Consider the following 21,108-nt stretch of genomic DNA (forward strand, 5'->3'; position numbering starts at 1 on the left):
CTGATGACTCAGGCTGGAGAACACGTTGTTCAAGCCAGGCTCCGCGCTCTGCTGCTGTTGCTGACTTTCAAGTGCAACGGGCAGAGAGACGTGCAGAGCGCTGTCCTTCCTACCTGCTGGGAGCATAAAGGGAACAAAAGCTGCCACAGAACCCTGCAGCAGAGAAATGCCTTTGTAATTTTAGAAACAGAACTGCTGGGGAAACAAGATGTTGTGTGAGTAAGTGCTCCTCAGTGGTGGTGAGAGCTTAATGCTTCAGCCATCCCTGTGGGACGAGGCTGGTCTGCAATCTGAAGTACAAGGGGCCTGAGTCTTGCTGTGTGCTGCACAAGGCAGAAAGCAAAGTGGGACCAGTGCATTTTTGGGGTGCAGGACAGCACCCCCCCTGCTGCACTTGGAGCTGTGCTGTGGTCAGGGAAGCCCAGCCCAGCTGTGGGGTCCCCCCATGCTCTGCAGCGCATCCAGGTCTCCTGTGGGCAGAGGTGGCCGGTGCAAGACAGCAAGTCAGTCTGGGGCTGGGAGGAAGTCAGTGCTTTAGGTTGCCCCTGGGAACTCACCAGATACTTGAGGCTTGGTGCAGTGTTTACTAAAGTTAACAACATCCAAACAAAACACAGGCTTTGGCATCAGCCCTCTCCCCATGTGCTGAAACTCCTTGTGCTTTCCCTGTTGACCTCTCGGAATCCCTTGGGCTCTGGCCTGTGCTGTCTTTCTTTCCTGGGACTGACTCCATTACAGTCTCTTTAAGCCTGATGCAATTTGTACTTCTTAATATTAAAGAACTTGAACCACTATTGGTTTCCTGATCAGCAAAAAACTGAGGAGAAAATATGGCAAGCTGATCCCATGGTGAGTGTCCAGGCTGGAGTCTTTGCTGGGCTCAAATTCCTGGAGCGCGAGTGCAAGGAGGCAGCTGGGACACCTCCCTGGGAGTTTAATGTGGTTGGGGCCTACAGAAAACTACAAAACCTTATCACAAGGGCACTAAAGATAACAGAACTTGCACTGGGCTCCATGTGTCATTGCAATGGGAGAGGAGACATGTACTGCAACCTCGTACACTTGCTCTTTCCCTGGGGTCTCAGGTTTCTGGGTCATGGAATTTTGTTCTGAGAGGCATGTGTGGTGGAATGTAGAGTTTGGTAGTCCTCTGTGCCAGAAGCTCTTCACCAAGGTCTAACCACAGGCAGATCTTGCACACAGAGGGTTACAGATGCCCCCAAGGTTCTGCTGCAGGGCAAGGACTTGAAGTAGTTAGGAGAATAAGAGATGCTGGGCAACTGAGTACTTTTCTCTCAATGTTCGTGGTCATCCAGCTGACGATGGACCCTCCCTTGAGCGAAGCTGCTTCCTCTCACAGATCTTGATCTTGCAGTAGCTGGGCTGCGGTTTGGAAGAGGCAGTAGTTCGGCCTGTGCAATGAGAAGTGTGACCACCTTATCTGAGGGTTGCATCTGAGCTTCCTCCCCAGGATGACAGGCTCTGTGCAGGGTGCTCTGCTACTGCAGGAAGTGGACCACCCTCTGGGATGTCACCCCTGCCTCCCTGAAATTCCTGTGGTACCTGTTCACCTACAGCTGCCTCCTTGCATGACTGTAAGGAACATGTTGCCTGACTCTCTTACACATCATCCTTTACAGCAAGGAACAGGGACATGGTCATCTGGGGAGTCCCAGCTCCAGCCTCTCCTGGAGCAGAGTCTGGGAGAGCTTCATCTGGGGAGCAGTGAGGAATGCAGGGTGGCACACACAGCACCTGCAGGGTGCATTGCAATGCTGGGGATTCGGCTGGGCTGCCTCTATATGGTGATGAGAACTTCTCCATTGCTGGCTTTGCTCAATTCTGCAGCTTTTGGGCTGCAGAGGAACCTGTGGGGGTGGGACTGGGAAGTGACATGGGGGGCTCCATGGTCCCCCAGCAGCAGGGTTCAGCCCGGTTTGGGTTCGGCAGCAGGCGCTGATCACTGCACAAGGTGCTGTTCTGCTGCTGCTTCCCAAAGCAGCTGCCACACCCTCTCTGGAAGACACTCTGCCCCGTTTGCCTAAGGCAGAGGACAGGCACAACAGGGTCTCCAGCATGGGGTTCTGCAAGGGGTTTCTGCCTCTCTCTGCTGCTGGGGAAGCAGCTGCAGCTGAGCTCAGATGGCACAGGTGTCACTGATGTGCCTGTGGGACCATCTGTCCCCAGATCTGTGCTGCTGGATATGGTGGACGACTTCATGCTGAGGAACCCCAGCTTCCTCAGCCTAGAGGCTGTCTTCTACTCTTTTTACGTCTTCTTCAATAAGTTTGGAGGTGGCCTTGCCATGGGGATATTAACACTGAGCTTACAGTGAGCTCCAAACACTGTCTCCCTATTCTGTCAGCCCAGCACAGCCATCTTCCACTGCTGTTGCCTAGAGTGTTGATAGGAGGTGCTGGAATGAGTCATGGAGGTATCAAAATTAGTGGGAGCAAAAGGAGCAGAAAGGAGTGGGAATTCCCCTAAACTGGGGTTCCAGTACCAGAGTCTAGAGGAGACCAACAGTGGTGCCTGTTTGCCTTTCTGCAGTGGGGCTGGGACGAGGAAAACCTTCTCTTCATTTCTGCAGGTTACCATGCTGGAGACTGCACGGACAACCCCTCTGTTGTCCTCACCCTGCAGCTTCTTATGGCCCTAGTCCCACCAGGCCTCCTGCTCATTCCCATCATCATCTTCTGGTTCCAGCCCAATGATGAAGAGAAGAGGAAGGAGATGAGAATGGAGATGGAGGCAAGGGGGTAAGTTCCAGCCCCCTGAAGCAGCCGGAAAAAGTTTTTTTAGGAGAAATGCTGCTGAGACTGCACGTGTCTTTGTGCTGAGGCTGCCCTTTCACAGGGAAGGGCTGAGAATTTTTTTGAACAAGGGTGAAGTTCATACCTGCTAGGCAGGCTGTCCACACTGGACACAGAAATGTTGTCCAGGGGAGGCACTGCCCATGTCCACTCCAGCTCCCTGTCCTTGAGCTACAATCCTCCCTAGGGGTGCATTTCCCAAAGGGTTTTGGGGATGTTCTGGAAGCTGCTGCCTTCACACCGGATTTGATGAGTGCTCGTGTTGCTTTGAACAGGCAGCAGGTAGAGCCAAGAATAAAGCCAGGGCTGAAGCGGGTGACTTCATGGGGAAGGACACGGATTTGCTGGGCTGTCAGGATGTGCTGCTGTCAGGGAAAGTCGTCGCTTCCTGTTGTTTCCTGTTCCCATGTCCCAAAGGCCTGTTTTGCATCCTGACCCCCTCCCTCGCCCAGCTGGCAGGTACAGCGTGGGGAAGGGGTCCTGCCCTGCCACCTCACCAGAGCTGCTTTCTCCAGGGCTTGGCCTCCCCAGGTTGTTGGCAGGTCCTGACAGATCTGGGCAAGGCAGATCCACACTCTCCTTCTGGGAGAGACTGCAGTGCCAGGGAGGAAGGGCCCCTGCCAGCCCTGGAGCCACATTGGGGTGTGGAGGTGTCACTTAACCTTGTGGGAAAGTGTCCATGAAGAACACAGGGATTGTTTTTTGAGAGGAAACTTTCTTTACCAGTTTTTAGGAAAAATACTGCCGAGATAGTGCCTGTCTTTGTGCTTAGGCTGCCCTTTCACAGGAAAGGGTTTAGAATTTCTTTGAACAAGGGTGAAGTTCAAGCCAGCAGTGTTTTAAAGCACGTGCAGAAGCAATGACACCTGGCAGCAGGGTGGTGGAAGCCAGCTCTGTCTGTCTGGGCCTTGCTAGGTGAGTCACTTCTGGGAAACTGGGAGCTCCTTAGTGCAAAAGGCTGTGGGAATGGGCTGCACTGCCTGGGGTCTGGCAGTTGGGTGGTTCTGGCAGCTTGTCCTGGTTTTATCCAGGTTGGGAGGTTATGGCAGAAGTGTCAAATGAATGTCAAGAAGAGCTGAGTTGCTTTTACATCGTAGCCTGTGGCTAGGTCTCCTGCAGCATCCTGTGAGAGCTGCCTGGTGCCCCCACATCCCTCTGGGCAACACTGAGGGAGCAGAGGGAGGAGGAGAGGAGAAATGAGCCATCCTGTGGCTGGTAACGCTGAGCTGTGCTCAGCCTGCTGCACAGGCAGAGAGTGAGGCTGGTTATTTTTAGGGCTAGCTCTGTCTCTGACCGTGGGTTGACCTTGCAGCTCTCTGGTCTGGTGCACATGGGCAGGATCTCAGCAAATTACTTCCCAGTTGTGTGCAGAATTAATGTGAAACCTGAAGTTTTGTGGTGCCACTTCTGTGATCGATGGGGGAGGTTGGGTGTGCTGGGGCACTGGCAGCTCCAACTCAGAACAATTTCTCAGATGCACAAAGGAGCTCCTTCTGCCCTCTCCCCCCATTTTTTTTCTTTTCCTTTGTTGTTGTTGTTGTTGCTTTAATTTCCAGAGTGTGAAGGATGTTGCTGGGGATCACCTGAGTGAGCCCATGGTCAGGTGCTGGGAGGCACTGCCCTCTGCTACCCCTGCTGTCAGCCGTGCTGCCTGTGGATACCTGAACAAGCAAGTGCCTTTGAGCAGTGAGGAAACGCTCTGATCCCCCAGAGTTTCAAGTCCTGAAGAAGGCTTGGGTTGTCTTCAAAAGCACGTGCTCCTCGGGACAGAGGACTGGGCTTGATCCAGAGCTCCCAACCTGCAGCCTGGGCTGTGAAGGGGCAATCAGGAGCTTCAGGGAGCTGCATGGTGCCCACCAGTTGTCAAGTTCCCAGGCGTGGTGCTTCTGTGTAGCAAATGATGTCTCGTTTATTTTTCACAGTATTAAATCTGAATAGTCACTATTTGCCCTCTTGGTATTTTATATTTTGCAAGTTCTACCAGCAGATGATCGAGGGCGGGGAGCAGTTTGGGCAAAATTCACTTGTTTTCAAGCCTTTGTGCTTTCTCGAACCTTTCCTGGGTCTCAACCAGCTGGACCCTGAGCACTGAGGGGTGGTCAAACCTGGCTGAGCTCCTCACCCCTGTGGAAAGACTGGTTGTTGCGGTGGCCCTGCTTGCTGCTAAGATGAGCAGGTTATGTCAGGGAGTTAAAATACCAAAACACCCTACCTGGGGCAAGAGGCACGGTGCCTGACTTGTGCAAGCATGCCAGCGTGGCAGGGGCTCTAGCGTGGGCAGACACTGAGCAGTGTTTGCCCCTTGCAGATCCTTGTTTATTGCAGGCCCAGCTCCTCACCAAGACAGCGTTTTAACAGTAGGGATGAGAGTGTGCCCCTTTTCCTCCAGTTATTTTTTCATCTCAACTTTGGGCCTCACACATCTGCCCTGCTGATGGGTGTGTTCCTGGGAAGTCAGGGACCAGTGGCACTATCTATGTGTTGAGGCTTTAACATAAAAAATAACACTACGGCATCAAGCAAGAAAAAAATATCCCCTTGGTATTTCAGTATTTAAAAGATGCAATCAAGGAATAGAAGCAATTAAAACTTGCTTCATCCCATTATCTGTTATTTTAAGTGTCTCCTCCTCTTGTGACCCATTTTAATGCACTTGCTGAGAATACTGGCTTTTTATTAAGTCTCTTGGCTGTCCTTGGAACTCCTCTGTTCCCCTGTGGACACTCAAGTTCATCTATCTCCTTGAAGTAAGGAAATAGGACACTTTGAGGCAAAAAATCCTGCGCCTGGAGCGATTTAAACTTCTTTTTTATATATATATACCAAAAAAGAAAGTAGTTGCTGTTGTTCCCAGAATAAAGTCCTTTTGAATGTGGGATTGTTCAAACCCGTTTCTTTTGTTGAGCCTGTCCCAGTAACACGGGGCCAGTGCTCTGACCTCCATCAGCAGCGCGAGGAGCAGTGTTAATATAGATCTATACATCATAGAACCACAGGCTGGTCTGGGTGGGAAAGGACGTTAAAGCTCATCTAGTTCTGGCCCCCCTGCAAGGGCAGGGACACCTCCCAGCAGCCCAGGCTGCTCCAAGCCCCATCCAACCTGCCCTTCAACACTGCCAGGGATGGGGCAGCCACAGCTTCCCTGGGCAGCCTGGGCCAGGGTCTCACCACCCTCACAGCAAAGAATTTCTCCCCAATATCTAATCTAAATCTCCCCTCTCAGGTTGAAACCATTCCTGCTCGTCCTATCGCTACTACTGTAGAACAGCATCTTCTCTGGCGACTGTCACTGCACGGGCCCCACGCTCTCAATTTCGACAGAGCCAAGCCTTGGGAACTGTAGAAGCAATTAAAACAACCTTGTCCGGAGCCGGGGTGTGTGCCCGCCGTGCTCTGGCCCCTCAGGGCTCCCCGGGCCGCGGCCTCCACAGGCTCCCATCCCGGGCGGGCTCGCTGCCGCCGAACCCTGCGCTCCCCGGGCCTAGAAATGGCGGAGAAACGGCGCAAACCCGCTCGGCCCCGAGCGCTGGGGCCGGCCCGGGTGCGGTGCGGGGAGGCCAGGCCCGGGGGCGGTGCGGGGAGGCCAGGCCCGGGGGCGCGGGGCAGGGCCCGCCCGCCGCGCTCCCGCAGCAGAGCGCGGAGCCAAGATGGCGGCGGGGCGGGGGGCGCGGGAAGATGGCGGCGGGGCGGGCCGGGCGGGGCGGGCCGGGCGGGCGGGCGCGATGGCGGCGGCCGAGGCTGCGCACACGTGGCTCCTCCTCCCTCGGGCTGCGGGCGCGGCGGGTGCGTGAGCGGCACCGGCATCGGCACCGGCATGGGCGTGCATGTGGAGACCATCGCCCCCGGCGACGGTAAGCCGCTGCCCGCGCGCCCTCCTCACCTCCGTGCTGCCTGCCGGCTGAGCCGGTCCCGTCCCGGTGCGGGTCCCGGTGCGCTGACGGTGCGTGTCTTCCCCACAGGGCGGACGTTCCCCAAGCGCGGCCAGACCTGCGTGGTGCATTACACGGGTGAGTGCGGCGGGGCTGCCCCGCCGCCCCGGGGTCGCTGCGGCCCGGGCACCGCGCGGCGCCGGCGGGGGCTGCTCCGCGCCCGCCCCGCAGCCCGCGGGGTCCCGCCCGCGGGAGGGGTCCCGGCCCGCCCCGGCGGGGCTGCAGGGGGCTTTCTCGTGTGGGAGGCGGCGCAGCGGGAGGGGGTCTGGCTGTGCCCGGGTAAGGAGGGGGGTCCTGGCTCTGCCCGGGGGCCGTGGGGAGGCCCTGGTGGTCCCCGTGGGAGCCGTGTGTCCCGCTGCTCCATCTAGGGGGGGAGGGACGTTCCCACTCACATCCAGCCCTCTCTTTTGGGGTGCACCGGGAAATGGACAAAGGGGGTGCCCCCCGGCACCCCTTGCAGCGCCAGGCAGGTCTCCGGGGGGTCCCGGGGCAGGAAAGGCCTGTGGGTCAAGACCCCGTCTCCCCACGCTGGGGGCTCCCGTGGGACACCAGTGATTTCCCCCTTCGGGAGCTTTTGGGTTTGCTGCTTTGGAGCAGGGTCCCCCCTTACAGGGGTGCAGCCCCTTCCATGGCACCATCCCCGCAGCCCCAGACCTTCGGGTGACACCGGGGGTGCCCACCCCGTGGTGTTTTAAGGGGTCCCGTGGGGAGATCCCGGTGTGGGTAACACCAGGTGGTCTTTGGGCTGTGATGAGGGGCTGCCCTGAGAGCCAGGGAGGATCATACTCTGCACGGAGTCCTCCAGCAAGCTCGAGGGGGAAAGAAACCAACCTTGGCGCCCCCAAAAAGTGCTTTGGGCGTTACCCTGGGGGTTTCCTTCCCCGCTTGGCTGCCCTTTAAACCGGACCAGCTCATCGAGTTGGCTGCTGTGCTCTGGGGTATAAGAGATCGACCCATTTGTGGCTGTTTCTGCTAAAAAATGGTTCCATTTCCCACCCCAGCACTCTCCACCCTCCTCTTGCCCACAGTGGGGGACTGGGGGTGCCCATTTCTGCAGATCAGGGCCCAGGCAGGCAGGAGAGCTTCTCGGGCATCCAGCCCATCTGCTTCTCCTCTTGTCTCCCATCCTTCCAGTTCCTCCCATCAGGAGGGAGAGGAAGCAGCTCGGTCTCCCCCGGCCACCCTGTTTCCTCCACCGGTGGAAGAACAAAGGGAGGTTGGCAGGCGGTCAAGTGGCTCCCGATGGGCCAAGCCCTGCTGCCTGCCAGCCCTCCTGGCTCCCACTGCTCTGCCGCTATTCCCAGCTCCGATCCCTGCCCTGGCAGAGCTGCTGGTGGGTCACAGGCTCCTGTCCCCACGCTTCAGGCAAAGGGCTGCCTGGTGACTTGCTCCTGACAGACCCTCCCCAGCAGCAATCCACTGTGCGTGGGGGCGGTTCTCTTAATTTCCTTTATTATTTTTGTGTTTGTTTGTTGTTTTGTTGTGTGGTGGTTGCTTTGTTGTTTTTTTTCCTGTTATTATTGTATCCTTTTGTCTTTTGTCCCTACCCCCCAATTGCCTCTGCAGGCAGCTTCTACCCCGCACCCCCCTGCCTCAGCAGGCAGCAGAAATCAAACACCTTCAGGCCCTGACGCCCTTCTCGTTGCTGAAGGCAGCGCCCGGCAGCCTGCCCGGCGAGAGGCCAGCGCGGGGCCTGGCTCTGGGAAAACGTTAGGAACCTTTGATTCCCTGGCCCTGCTCGCTCAGCCTGCCGTGTGCCGTGCTCCAGGGCTCCGTCCCCACCTGCCCTTTGCTCCCTCGCTGGGGAGATCCAGCCCCTTGGTGCTCCGAGATGGGCCCGTGGCGATGCAGCTCCTGCTCTGCTGGCTCATGGGTGTGCAGTGACTTGGTTTGGGAAAAAAAAACCTCACAAACAAGCTGGTGATCCAAGGATGGGGGAGCATGGGGAGCCGGCTATCCTGCATCTGCCAGGACCCAAGCCCCTGCTCTGTGGGGCCAGGCCCGGCTGAGAGCAGCCCTTTCATCCCAGGGGTGAGGGATGGACAGACAGCTCAGGAGACATCATTTGCATGCACTGGGGTTGTGGAGGTGAAGGTGTGTGGGGAGGGCTTTGGGAATTGGACCCTGTCCCCTTCCCTCAGTCCCAGGTCCCCACTCTTTGGGGGAAGTCGTGCCTGCTGTCGGCGGGGGCTCCCGAACAGCCTTTGATGTGAAATCTGCTGTAGAGGGTTGCTAAGGAAGTTAAATCAAGGATGAAAGTTCCCTGATGTGTTCAGGACTGCTCACAGCAACTGGCATGGGGGCTGCGTAGGAGGGAGTTGATGGGGAGGGGGTTGGGGGCCAGCAGCTCTCAGCCCCCCCTGGGTCTGGCTGCAGGGGTGGGAGGTGGGACAGAGTGGGATGCTGCACTGGCATGGGTGGGGCTCCCCCAGTGCTGGGTATTCTGGTCCCTAGGAGCTGTCTGGGAGTGAAAAGAGCTGGTAGAAGGGGGAAGCTGCTGTCCAAGTGCATGGGGAGACCACAGCCACCCCACTGTGCTTTTGGAGGGGAAAAGAAGGCCTGTGGCTGTGCTGGGGAGCACCAGGATGGGAGCCAGTCCAACATGGTCTTTCCAGAGCAGCAAAGCTTGGTGGGCTCAGAGCAGAGGGATGGAAATACTGGGAGGGATGCTCAAGAAAATTGGTAGGGTAGCACAGGGGGGTCTGCTGTCCCTCTCCAGCAGCCGTGCATCCCTGTGCAGGCTGGATGCAGCCCTGGCTCTTCCCACTGGCTGCCCGGCTCCTGTGTCCCGCTGCAGGTGGGATGGGTGACAGGAAGCATTGATCCAGGCAGCTCTGGCCCCAGGGTAGAAAGTGTCTGGTGGAGGCAGGATTTCACCTCAGCTGGGCAGCCCTGTCCTGATCCAGGAGGTCAGAGCATGCCCTGGTCACTACCTTGGTATCCCAGACTTTTTGGAAAGGGTTTCCCATCCTGCCCCTTCCTCTGGCTGGAGCACAGGTGCCAGCCCTACTGTTCCAGCCTCTCCTTGGGAAGCTGGCTCTGTGCAGGAGCCCCTGGGCCAAGGATCAGGGATGGAGGGGGCACGGGTGGGGCTCCCCATCCCACTGGCAAAACCCGAACCTGCAGGTTTCTCTCCAGGGCTGCCTCTGCGTGCTCCAGCACCGCTCTGCGCCGCCTCTGCCCGCCCAGGGGGCCTGGAGCCAAGTCGCACGTTGCAGCCGGCGTCTCCCGGCTGCTGCCTGCCAAGTGTGGCAGAGACCTGGCAGGGCCAGGCTGCCAGCTCCACCCGAGCTGGGGCTGCTCTCCAGAGCCCCTCGCTCCATCCTGAGACTGCTGCAGCTCAGGCTGTATGGATCCATGCCTCTCCTCCCTCCTGTTCCTCTGAGACCCCTTGGTGTCCATGTAACTCAAGCCAAGACCCCCAGGGGATGTAAAATCTTTCACAAGGGATGAAGCTGGTGTGGGTGGGTCTCCATAACCTACCTCTGTGGGCTCTGCCCTCCGTCTGGCAAGGAGCGAGGAGTTCTGCCCAGGGCAAGCTGGGATGTGCCGGGGGCTGGCTGCTGTTCCCGGGGCTCTGGTGGGGAAACTGCTTCTGCCAGAGGATGCTTTGCCTCTGTAATAGCTTTAAGATCTCATTATCTCCTTCCTCAGGGGTGGTAGGGATGAGGAAATGGTTGCTCGTACTTGTCCAGGGCTGGAGAAATCTCCCAAGAGCCTTGTGGGCAGAAGAAGTGCCAGAGATGAGGATGTTGTCTCCAAAGCATCAGCGCCCCTTTGTTTTCCCCACTGGCATGGGGGTGGAATGTGGCAGGGATGGGCTCCCATGTGCAACCTGCACCTTCCTGGGCTGGGGGCAGCCTGAGCAATCCATCCCCCACGGCTGCTGCAACCAGCTCGGGCCGTTAATCCCTCTTTCCTGCAGCCAGGGTGCTGCCAGCTCCAAAATGCTTCCCAAGGCTGGATTTGGCCAGGTGAGCTCGGTGGGGTCAGGCAGTGCCAGCTGCTGCTGCAGGAGGTCAGCAGCATGAGGGTGCCTTTCCATCCCCCTGCCCGGGCTGCTCTGCTGCAGGGCCCGGCAGGTCCCTGTTTGCCATGACAAGCAGGGGGGGTTGTGCTGTGTGGCCCTGGGGGTTTTTCCTCTGCGGGTGCCCAGGGAGGAGGGCGGCAGGCACGAAATGTCCCCTCTGCCCTTCTGCAGCCACCCCAGCTCAGTGCGATGCCCGCGGGCTCGGAGCTGAGCTCGGGTCAGCCCGTGTCACAGCCAAGCGGCGCTGCCGGTGCCAGCCAGCGTGGCCTGTCCCGTGCCCCTGCTGCCAGCGTCCCTGCCAGGCGGGAGGAGGGCCAGGGGACGGCAGCAGGGAGCGGTGCCAGACGGGGCTGGAAGCAGGTTCAGGGACAGATTTATCCTGGAAGGAGGAAATGAGACAAGTCCTGATTTACTGTTCCAAAGTCCAGGGCTGCGGCGTGACTGGCTGAGCTGATGCTCGAAAAGCCCTGGAAAGGGGATTTTTGCTTTCTGTGAAATTAAAAGCTTAATTCAACTCCTTGAGAGAAAGGTGGGCTGCTGGCCCCTGCCATCAGCATATTCCTGCAGCCCAGAGGCTTTGCTGCTCATTATCCCTTCAAAGATGATGCATTTTCTCCCATTCCCTTCTTCCCTTTCAGCATCTCCCATCACTCTGGCTACCCTTGTCCCGTCTTTTGCACAGATGGATTTTCTCTTGCCCCTGTGGGTGAAGGGAAACCACTGTGCCCCATGTGTTGCTGGATCAGGTTAATTTTTCAAGACCACAGAGCAAGTTTCCAACCAGGAAAACAGGTTTTTGGGCAGTTTTGGGAAGTGAAGAACTGAGAATTGTTTGGAGGAGAACTTAGTATTGCTCTTACTCTCCAGGGCACTGGCTGTGTTAATGTGGAGCTGGAGCTCCCTCATAGGAGCAGCAACTCCACCAGCCGGTGGAGTTGCTGCTCCTATAAGGCAGCTCCAGCTCTGAGATTCCCCAAGAAGGTCAGGCAGGGAGCAAGGGAGGGGAGGAAATTCCTCTTTAGTTCATGTTGGGGAGTTATATTTAGCCCTGGGGATATCAGCCTTGCTCAGCCCTCACCATGCAGCGTGTGCCAGGGGAGCGAGGGCTGCCCTGGGTACATGTGTCCGGTGCTTGGTGCTACCCTCTGCCCTGTTGTCATTCCGGGGGACAGGAATGATTTGGCTGAAGACCAGCAGGATGCAGCTGGGCACGGGGAAGGCTGGAGACTGGCAGCAGCTGAGATGGGACACTTACCCATGGAAGTATGGAAGCTTACCCATGACCAGATGTGTTTTCTGGTGGGTTGGGAAGCAACAGGTTTGATCCTGCTGCCTGCAGAACGGCTGGTAGTGATGCTGTGAGGTGAGGAAAGGGGGTGTTTCATCCCTCCTCCATCTGCTCCCCTCATCTCTCCTCAGTTCCAGCCCAGAGGAGTGCTCTGTGGGTCAAAGCAGCCAAGAGCAGTCCTGCCCTGCCCCAGGGCTGCTCCTGCTGGGCTGGATGATGCCTCCAGGGGTGCTGGTGGGGGTTTTCCCCTCCCTGTGCAGGTGTTTCCCCATGGGAAAAGAGGCTGAGCTGAAAAACATCTTTGACTCAGGGCCATGTGAGCCCTCCCAGGGGTGACTGTCACCTGCCTGGGCTGCCAGGTCACAGCCTGGTTCACACCAACATGAGTGGCTCTGTCCCTGTGTCACCATCATCTCCCTGTCTCTCTCCCCAGGTATGCTGGAGGATGGGAAGAAGTTTGATTCCTCCCGCGACAGGAACAAGCCGTTCAAGTTCGTCATGGGCAAGCAGGAGGTGATCCGTGGCTGGGAGGAAGGAGTTGCTCAGGTGCCTGGTTCTCCATCTCCCTGGCAGGGCTCTGCAGCGCCCAGGGAGCTGCAGCGTGGGCAGAAATCACTGCGTGCAGCTCTTTCTCTGCTTTATTATTTATTTCTTCTAATTCCCCTGTGTTTTCCACCCCTCCGCCCCCTCGGCGCTGGGAGGTGTGGGTGTGAGTATCACCTTCTGCATTGCCACCTGCCAGATGGCAGGAATGGAGCAGGGCCGGGTCCTAGGAACACCTACAGCACGTCGGTGACTCAGTGGTGACATTTCTGCACTGAGTCAGCTCTGAACGCAGGCGGTGGGAGCTCTTGGGCCTCCTGCTCCCAGCAGAGACGGCTCCTGGGCTGTGGAGCCCACGCAGAGGGAGGGCTGGTGGGCACGGGCTCAGCTCCTGCCTGCCTGCCTGCCACCAGCTCTCTGTGCTGCTGGGGACGTGGCACCAGCCTGCTGGTGGCTGGGGGGAATGGCCTGGCACTCCTGGCTGTCCTGGAAACAAGGATGGACATCACAAGCCCTGTTTCATAGAGTCATAGAATTGTTTTGGTTGGAAAAGACCTTTAAAATGAAATCCAACCATAAACTCAGCACTGCCAAGGCCGCCACTGAACCACGTCCCCAAGCATCACATCCACATAACTTTTAAATCCCTCCAGGAATGGGGACTCCACCACTTCCCTGGGCAGCCTGTGCCAAGGCCTGACAACCCTTTTACCCTCTTGCTGTCGTTCACCTGGTGTTTGTGCCCCTTCCTGACATCCCTCTGTTCTTTTCCTGCCCCCAGATGAGCGTTGGTCAGCGGGCAAAGATGACCATCTCTCCAGATTATGCCTATGGCTCTACTGGCCACCCAGGGATCATCCCACCAAATGCCACTCTAATTTTTGACGTGGAGCTCATGAAATTGGAATGACCTACCCCAGCACCCTGTCCTTGGGTAAGAAGGGGCAGCTGCTGGTGGGGAGTCCTGGGGGAGACTGAAGGCTGGGACTAGTGTAGGGAGGTGGGATGTGGTGGTAGCAGTGGGGGGTTATGAGGAGGAGGGGGCAGGTTTCTTCCTGTGGGTAGCAGTTGCTCTCAGGAGGGTGGTGATCTGGGGGTCACTGTGGTGGGATGAGTAGTTCCTAGCCTGGCAGAGCGGGTTCATGCCGTAGAGCTGTTGTAGTGCCAGCTGAATGTGCCTTGGGTTCCTGGTGTTGCTGTGTTGTGAGACACGGCTGCTCACTTCCCCTCATGCCTCTTGCTGCCTGTGTGTGGGTCTGGCAGTGCAGGAAGGATGAGGCTGTGCTTGGGGGTCCAGCAGTGCAGGCAGGATGGGGCTGTGCTCCCCCTCCATAACTGGGGCTTAACTTCACCTTTGAGCGCTCAGGTGGTGTGTGGTGAGCAGCACTGGTGAGCACACTCCCTTCTCTGCGGGGCCCCTGGGCAGGCAGTGGGTGGGCAGCTTTGTCACTTTGCCTCTCCTCTCTCCCAGCAGGTTTGGCACATGGAGGAACCCAGAATCTCAGCTTCAAGAAGAGTGCACATGACTTTGTACGGAGCTTTTCCCGATAGTCCACTACACTCATTGTATAACCTTACACCTTGATTGAATGCCTTTGGTCACTAAGCTTTGCGTCTGACTCTTCCTCCTTGTATCGTGTTTTTATGTCTTTTTAAACTATACGCCATAAACCTCAACTCTTTTTGGGTCAAGTTCTTGATCTTATTTTTTGTTCCAGGTGTAGATTACGTTTTACCGGTAGCTCGTGGATGGGCTGACCTTAGCTAGGGGTCGTTTGAACAAAAGGAAACCTGGTAGTTACTCATTTTGGTGCAGATCTCTAATGGTGTTTTTTCAAACCAGAAATTGCTGCTGCTGTAAAAGCCATAGCAGAGTGAGGCTGTCGAGGCTGGATGGATGCGGAGAGCAAAGTAGTGCTAGGATTGTGTGTAGGAACCCTGCCTGGAACTGGGGTGGTGAGGGAGCAGGGCAGCCTTGCCCTGTCCCCCGGGAAGGGCTCAGCATCACTGCCAGCACCGTGGGTTTGCTCCTGGGAAGAGGGGCTGCTCTGCCCCTGCTTCACCCTGCTAGCTCACGGTGGACCTTCCCTCCCTCCCTGCCACAGCGTTCTTGGATTTATGGAGATGGCTTTCCATCAGAGTTCCACCACACCCTGAACGTTCAGTAGCTTCTTTAAAGGAAAACAGCAGACAATGGAAGGTGCTGCCTACAGGGGAGGTGGTGAGGCTGTTGGGGTCAGCTCAAAGGAAGTGCCCCTGTCCCCTCTCTCCCCCTCTCTGGAAAGGAACCATCAGGCCCGTGTCTTGCCTGGTCTGGGCACACCTGACCGCTCTCTCCTGACACCTGATGCTGGTCATCACTGCTTGGCTGGTCTCACAGGCTGCATTGCTTCCCCGCTGCTGTCCTCTGCCCCCTCCCCCTGCTAGTGATTTGGTAAGAGAAACTGCCCTTCACTTCCTCCTCCACCGCATAAAGGTATCAAGTTTTATTATTGCAATAAAAGTGCTTTATGCTGGCTTTTCTCAACCCTGTGTCTTGGAGGTTTTTCCCTCGCCTGTCTGTCGCTGGGGTCACGGGGTGCTGTGCTGGGATCACGGGGTGCTGTGGGTGCTGGGAAGCTGTGCTGGGCTCACAGGGATCATGGGGTGCTGGAGCAGCAGGAAGGAGTGGCCTCTGGCTGTGCTGGCTTGCTTTGGTGCTCGAGGCTTGGGTGCTTGGTCCTGGGAGCACAGACGGACGCCTGGGGCTCACTGGGTGCTGTGGGAAGGTGATGGTGCCCTGCTGGAATTTACAGAATTAACTGTCTTACCATAACTATTAAGAGTTGCCTTTGCAGCCTCTCAGGCTGTGACTTGGCCTGGGCTGGGAGCACACAGAGCAGATGGATGCTGCTCCCAGGGTCCCTCCAGCTCCAGAGGGACATTGATACTTCTCTGTGTATTGATTTCAGTCCTCTTTGGAGGCAGGCCATGGCAACCTGTGACACAGCATGTCCAGCAGCCACTATTTGCAAGCCAGACCACCATGGACCCTCTTAGTGATCTGGGCACCAGCCCCTCCACCCAACAGCCTTTGCTGGGTTTGCCACGGTCGATAACGCGGTGAGTCCCAACTCCTGAGTAGTTTGTTGGGAGCAAAGTTTGTGTTTGACAGGGGCCAGGAGAGGCTGGGGAAGAGCAGCTGTGGGGCAGGAGTGGCTCTGCCTCCCAGGCTGCACTGGGGAACAGCAGTGGTTGCACAGGATCGGGGCCAGGCTGTGCAGAGGTTAGCACTACCCTTAATTGCTACTCAATTAAACAGAAAAAGGAGCTTCTGGGGCAGCAGCATCACACTCTGCTCTCTGCTGCAACCTCTTCTAGATGGAAACTGGAGGCAAGCTTGGGTTTCTCTTCCTGCAAAGCTTTTTGCTTTAATTATTAACCAGTACCATGCAGAGCTGTGGCTCCTGGCTGGAGCTAAGCCAGGGCTGGGGTGAGCCCAGTTGCCTCCCTGCCCTTGGCTTGCAGCCCTCCATGGTGGCTCCCATGGCACCCACTAGTGCTTTTGGACTGTGGATCCTTCCAGCTCCAGTTCAGGGGGGATGAGGGACTCAGGGCAGGCACAGACCCCTGGGAACCATCCTCTGGCTGCTGTAGGACATCTCCCTGCTCCTCCCGGCTGTGTTTATTGGCGGTTGAGCTGCTCCATCCTGGGCTGGCTGAGGCAGCCGGGCACCACTGGGCTAAAAATAACATAAATAAATAGAACACTAAATAAAATGCTTCCTCCCAGCCTGGCATGAGCAGCGGAGGCGAAGGGAGCGGGACGTGCCCGGCTGCTGCTCTGAGGCGGGGCTGGGCTGGTGCCAGCGCCTCTGGCCTGCCTGGTTGCCCACAGGACCCTGCTCCGGGGGACACGGTGGCCCTTGGCATCAGGAGCGGGATGTCCCTGGTGGGTGCTGGAAGCCTGGGATCCCAGGGTGAGACTGTGATGCTCGTGCCTGTCCCGTGCCCTGACTCAGGCTCGCTCAGGTTTTGTGCCGGTGGCGCGGGACTCCCACGGGGCTGTCACGCCCGGCGTGCGTCCCGGGGACAGCGGTGACAGGGTTCAGGGACACGTCAGCCCCACACGAGACAGGTGTCTGCCCCCTGGGCAGCCAGGTGTCAATGGGGGGGGCTGGCCCCCCATGCAGGGCTGCTCACAGGGGACACCCCACTGCCCCTGGTCCCCAGACTGGGGCACCGAGCCAAGTGCTGGTGGCAGCAGGAGTGGTGATACAGGGGGAGGGTTGGCCACCATGGTGGCTAGTGAGGGACACAGCCACATCCTTCTCCCCCAGGATGCTTGGACCTGGAGAAAGCTATCCCAGTCCCTGTCCCTGTTCCCACCCCCAGCCCCACACGATCCAGTGCATCTTTGGCTTCCGCTTCCTCTTCCTCACCTGTGCCCTGCCTGGTGGGGGTGGCTGTCAGCTGAGTCTGCCTGGCCCCTCCCTGGGCTGGGCATGGCTATAAAAGCCAGGGGCCAGGCAGAGGGTGGCACAGAGAGCTGGGAGCTGTTGGCAGGTGAGTCTGGGGGTGCCAGGGCTGGGCTCTGGGGGTCTCACCCATCCAGGACTGCTGCTGGCAGGGGTATGCTGCTGTGTCCGGGCTGCCTGTGGGATCCTGCCCAGTTCCTGTGGGGCTTGGAGCTGGGTCTGGATTTGACCCCTACACCCTGAGGTTTGGATACTGCATTTTGGGTAAGGCAATGCCATGGGGCAGGGCTCGGGGGCACAGCCTTGCTGTGGCACAGTGTGGGGCTCACAGAATGGCAGAGGGGATGGATGGGGGCTCAGGGGACTGCACGGAGCAGTCAGAGGGGCTGTTCCCATGGGACATCCTGCTTCTGTGTCTGGGTGATTCTGGAAGGGCCCTGCTGGGCAGTTGGATGTGGGGAGTGGGACCTGCCACCAGCCAAGCAATCCCTGGGGTGCATGTGCCCAGCACGCAGCTGTCCATGTCCCAGCTGCTGTGAAGTGGCAGAGATAGTGGCCCAGGTGACACAGCCCTGAGTCATCCCAGAGACCTCAGGTGACAATCCATCTCCAGCACACAGAGACAGGCACGCGGATCAGGCAGGATGTTCTGGGAGAGGTGTCCTATCTCTTAACCTCCCTGTCCCCGTCCCCAGGCACGGCCACAGCAGCAGCAGCAGCAATGGCAACGCTCTACCCCTCCTTGGAGGACATGAAGGGCCACCAGATCTTGCAGGTCAGTGTCAGTGCGGCAGCTTTATGGGGAGGGGGGGGAGTTGAGCAGACCACGATGGGTCCCTGTGGGGTCTTGCCCTTGGAGGGTCCCTGGGCCTGGGGGACACAGCCTTGAGCACACCCCATCTCTTGGCAGGCACAGGCAGCTGCTGGGGTGAGGACACCCGCCACGACGGTGGCCAGTGAGAAGCCAAAGCTTGCCCGTGGCACTGGTAATGGGGGGTGTCACTGGCTCTGCCTCTGGAGGGGCTGCTGGCGGGGGGGCATGCTCAGCTGAGACTGCCCACAGCTCGGTGCATGGGTAGGGGATGGGATTTGGGGTTTCCCTCCCCTGGCCCATCCCCTGTCATGTTCCTTGCCCGTGGTCCTGGGGGACTCCTGTGGGTTGGAGGCCCCATAAGCTGAGGCTGGTCTTGGTGTGTCCCCCAGAGCCCCCCGTGCTGTACCCCAACTTGGCCGAGCTGGAGAACTATATGGGGCTCACTCTCTCCAGTGAAGAGATCCAGAAGAACCTGCTCGCGGAAGGCAGCACAGTAGGTGTCTGAGCTGGTGGCTCTCACCTGCCCTGTGTGGTGTCCCCAGACCACAGCACCACTCGGGGGGGGTCCCTGCAGGGCTACATCCCGCCTGGCATGGGGGGCAGCATCCCCCTGAGGGCTGATGTGCACAGGGCTCCATGTCCCTGTCAGACCCTCTGACTCCCCAGTTCCACCACAGGCCCTGACCCCTGCCGGGCCCTCCCCGGGACAGCTGGTGGCCCCTCTGACTGGGAGCAACGCGGGGCTGCGGCGGGCAGAGATCAAGCCGGGCGTGCGGGAGATCCACCTCTGCAAGGACGAGCGGGGCAAGACGGGGCTGCAGCTCAAGAACGTCGACCAGGTGAGGGGCTGGGCTGGCGTGGAGCCTTGAGTGGCATGGTGTGGTGTGGTGTGGTGTGGCGTGGCATGGTGTGGTGTGGTGTGGTGTGGTGTGGCACAGCGGGGGTCACTGTGACATGGCATAGAGTGATGCCCTGTGGCGTGGCATGGCACAGTGTGACGTGGTGCACTGTGGCATCATGCAGCATGGCATGAGATTGCATGGCATGGCATGGCATGGCACAGCATGACCCGAGCGTGACAGTGCAGCATGGCGTGACGTGGCACAGTGCGTGACATGGCGATGTGTGACATTAAATGGCACAGCATGCCACAGTGTGGCACGGCACGGCGCATGGCACAGCACAGCCGCGGGGGCCCCACGCCAGCCCCGTGCCATCGCTCCCCCCATGTCCCCAGGGCATCTTCGTGCAGCTGGTGAAGGCCAACTCGCCCGCGGCGCTGGTGGGGCTGCGCTTCGGGGACCAGATCCTGCAGATCAATGGCAAGAACTGCACGGGCTGGAGCAGCGACAAGGCGCAGCGGGCGCTGAAGAAGGCGGCCCCGGAGAAGATCATCATGGTGGTGCGGGACAGGTGAGCGGGCGGTGCCGCTGGCGGTGCCGGTGGCGGTTCTGGTGCCGGTGCTGACCCCGCTCTCCCCGCAGGCCCTTCCAGCGCACGGTCACCCTGCACAAGGACAGCACCGGCCACGTCGGCGTGGTGGTCAAGAAGGGGAAAATCGTCTCACTGGTCAAGGACAGCTCTGCTGCCCGCAACGGGCTCCTCACCCACCACTGCATCTGTGAGGTGAACGGCCAGAATGTCATCGGCATGAAGGTAGGAGCAGTGCCTTGGGGTGTCCTGGATCCAGCCAGGGCTGAGCCACAGGGGCTGGAGCTGTAGGGAGCTGCTGCAGAATGGGTACAGAGCCGGGCACCCCACAGCACCCACTGGTCTCTCCCGCAGGATAAGCAGCTCACGGAGGTGCTGGCAGGGGCCGGAAACGTGGTCACGTTGACCATCATCCCCACCGTGATCTACGAGCACATGGTGAAACGGTGAGACTGCAGGACCATAATGCCCACCCCCACCCTGTGTGGACCCCTGGGACCTTCCCCGGGCTCCCCACACTGAGCTCCTGTCCCTGTGTCCAGGCTGTCGGCGGGGCTGGTGAAGTCATCCATGGACCACTCCATCCCTGACCTCTGATCCCATTGCTGCCATCCTGCTGTCCTGTGGGGCTGGCGCCGGTGGGGCAGCCCCTGCAGCCAGGCCTGCACGCGCTCCTGGAGGGGCCACTGGAGGTACATCTGCAGTATCCCCTAAAGAAGCTGCTTTAGCCCCAAAACCCTCATCCTTGCAGAGGCTGGCAGCTGCAGGGTGGCATGGAGGACCACCAGCTTGTGGTGTCCCCTGTGTCCCCCTGGGCCTCTCCTCCCTCTCATCAGCAGGGATGGGGCACATGCCTCTTCCTGTCCTGGGGTCCCTGTGTCCCCTCGTGTCCCCAGAGGCCAGCTCCAGCCAAAGCAGACACAGACCCAGCAACGTTTATTACATCCACCACAGACAGCGTGTACAGGACAGGGGAAACCAGAAAATGGGGGGTGTTACAGCTTTTTCAGTTCTGTATTTAAAAAATATATTATATAGATTTGTCTTTCAAATATAATCGTTACATTTATTTCTTGGCAAAGCTTTGGATAGTCTAACAGACGTGTACACGGATCCACGAATACATTGCACGATGGGCGCAGGTCCCAGCTCCGCTTGTCCCGGCCGTCCCGCCTGCCTGGCTGCCACTTCCCAAATCCTTCACCCAGCTCCCGGGGCTGTGCCAGCAGCTGCTGCTGCCTCCGCAGGATCCCAGCGTGGGCAGAGCCTCTGCCCCGTGCCTTGGGTCAGGGATGTGGGATGTGGCGTGTGCCAGCACAGGGGCCACTGGATGCGGGTGTGTGGAGCATCCAGGGCACCCTGTGGGCAGCACCCATGGGTGATGGAGAGGGATGTGGGGGGGGAAACACCATTAGTTCAAGTCACAAAAAAGCCACAGACATTCGTGGGGGGTAGGAAGGCCGCGTACCCGGGGCAGCCCCAAGTCTGGCACCGCACCAGCCCCCGCTGAGCAATCGTTGCTGTCTTTGCTTTTCAGAAAAAAAAAAAAAAAAAAAAGGCATTTTCCTTTAATCCAGAGGCCACCAGCAAAGCGGGGGTTGGGCTGGGGCAGGCAAAGGCTCTGGGCTCTGCCCGCACCGGCCGCACAGCCCTGCCTGCACCCCCTCGCTGCCTCCCAGCAACGGCATTCCCGAGCTCCAGTGCAGGATCAGTGCCAGTGCTGGAACTGCAAGAGCCACTGGTCCCGCTCTGTGGCGGCCACAGCCAGGACTGGGGTCTCCCCACCAGCCGGGCACCCCCACC

At 58.6% G+C, this 21,108-nt stretch overlaps 2 protein-coding genes across 8 annotated transcripts; both read left to right on the forward strand.

Moving 5' to 3' along the window:
* Positions 1-6,536: 6,536 nt before the first annotated feature.
* FKBP1A (FKBP prolyl isomerase 1A) lies at positions 6,537-14,295 on the forward strand. 2 transcript variants are annotated; one of them, XM_051632904.1, is made up of 5 exons: positions 6,537-6,664; positions 6,773-6,820; positions 12,494-12,606; positions 13,385-13,537; positions 14,078-14,295. In XM_051632904.1, exons 1-4 carry the CDS (start codon positions 6,628-6,630, stop codon positions 13,511-13,513), a joined length of 327 nt encoding a protein of 108 aa, XP_051488864.1. In that variant the 5' UTR covers positions 6,537-6,627; the 3' UTR covers positions 13,514-13,537; positions 14,078-14,295. The 2 variants fall into 2 exon arrangements, with proteins under 2 accessions (XP_051488864.1, XP_051488863.1); XM_051632903.1 differs by having other exon boundaries at positions 6,557-6,664; positions 14,075-14,295.
* Positions 14,296-14,564: 269 nt separating this feature from the next.
* Positions 14,565-20,374, forward strand: SDCBP2 (syndecan binding protein 2). Of its 6 annotated transcripts, none has more exons than XM_051632899.1 (9): positions 15,632-16,534; positions 17,756-17,835; positions 17,971-18,046; positions 18,264-18,367; positions 18,552-18,713; positions 19,112-19,287; positions 19,359-19,530; positions 19,660-19,751; positions 19,848-20,374. In XM_051632899.1, the coding sequence occupies exons 2-9, from the start codon at positions 17,782-17,784 to the stop codon at positions 19,900-19,902; spliced, it is 891 nt and encodes a 296-aa protein (XP_051488859.1). In that variant the 5' UTR covers positions 15,632-16,534; positions 17,756-17,781; the 3' UTR covers positions 19,903-20,374. The 6 variants fall into 6 exon arrangements, with proteins under 6 accessions (XP_051488856.1, XP_051488859.1, XP_051488857.1 ...); XM_051632897.1 differs by having other exon boundaries at positions 15,638-15,705; positions 16,376-17,835; XM_051632901.1 differs by having other exon boundaries at positions 15,640-15,705.
* Positions 20,375-21,108: the final 734 nt, after the last annotated feature.

This window comes from Apus apus, chromosome 15 (assembly GCF_020740795.1).
Source record: "Apus apus isolate bApuApu2 chromosome 15, bApuApu2.pri.cur, whole genome shotgun sequence".
NCBI lineage: Eukaryota > Metazoa > Chordata > Aves > Apodiformes > Apodidae > Apus > Apus apus.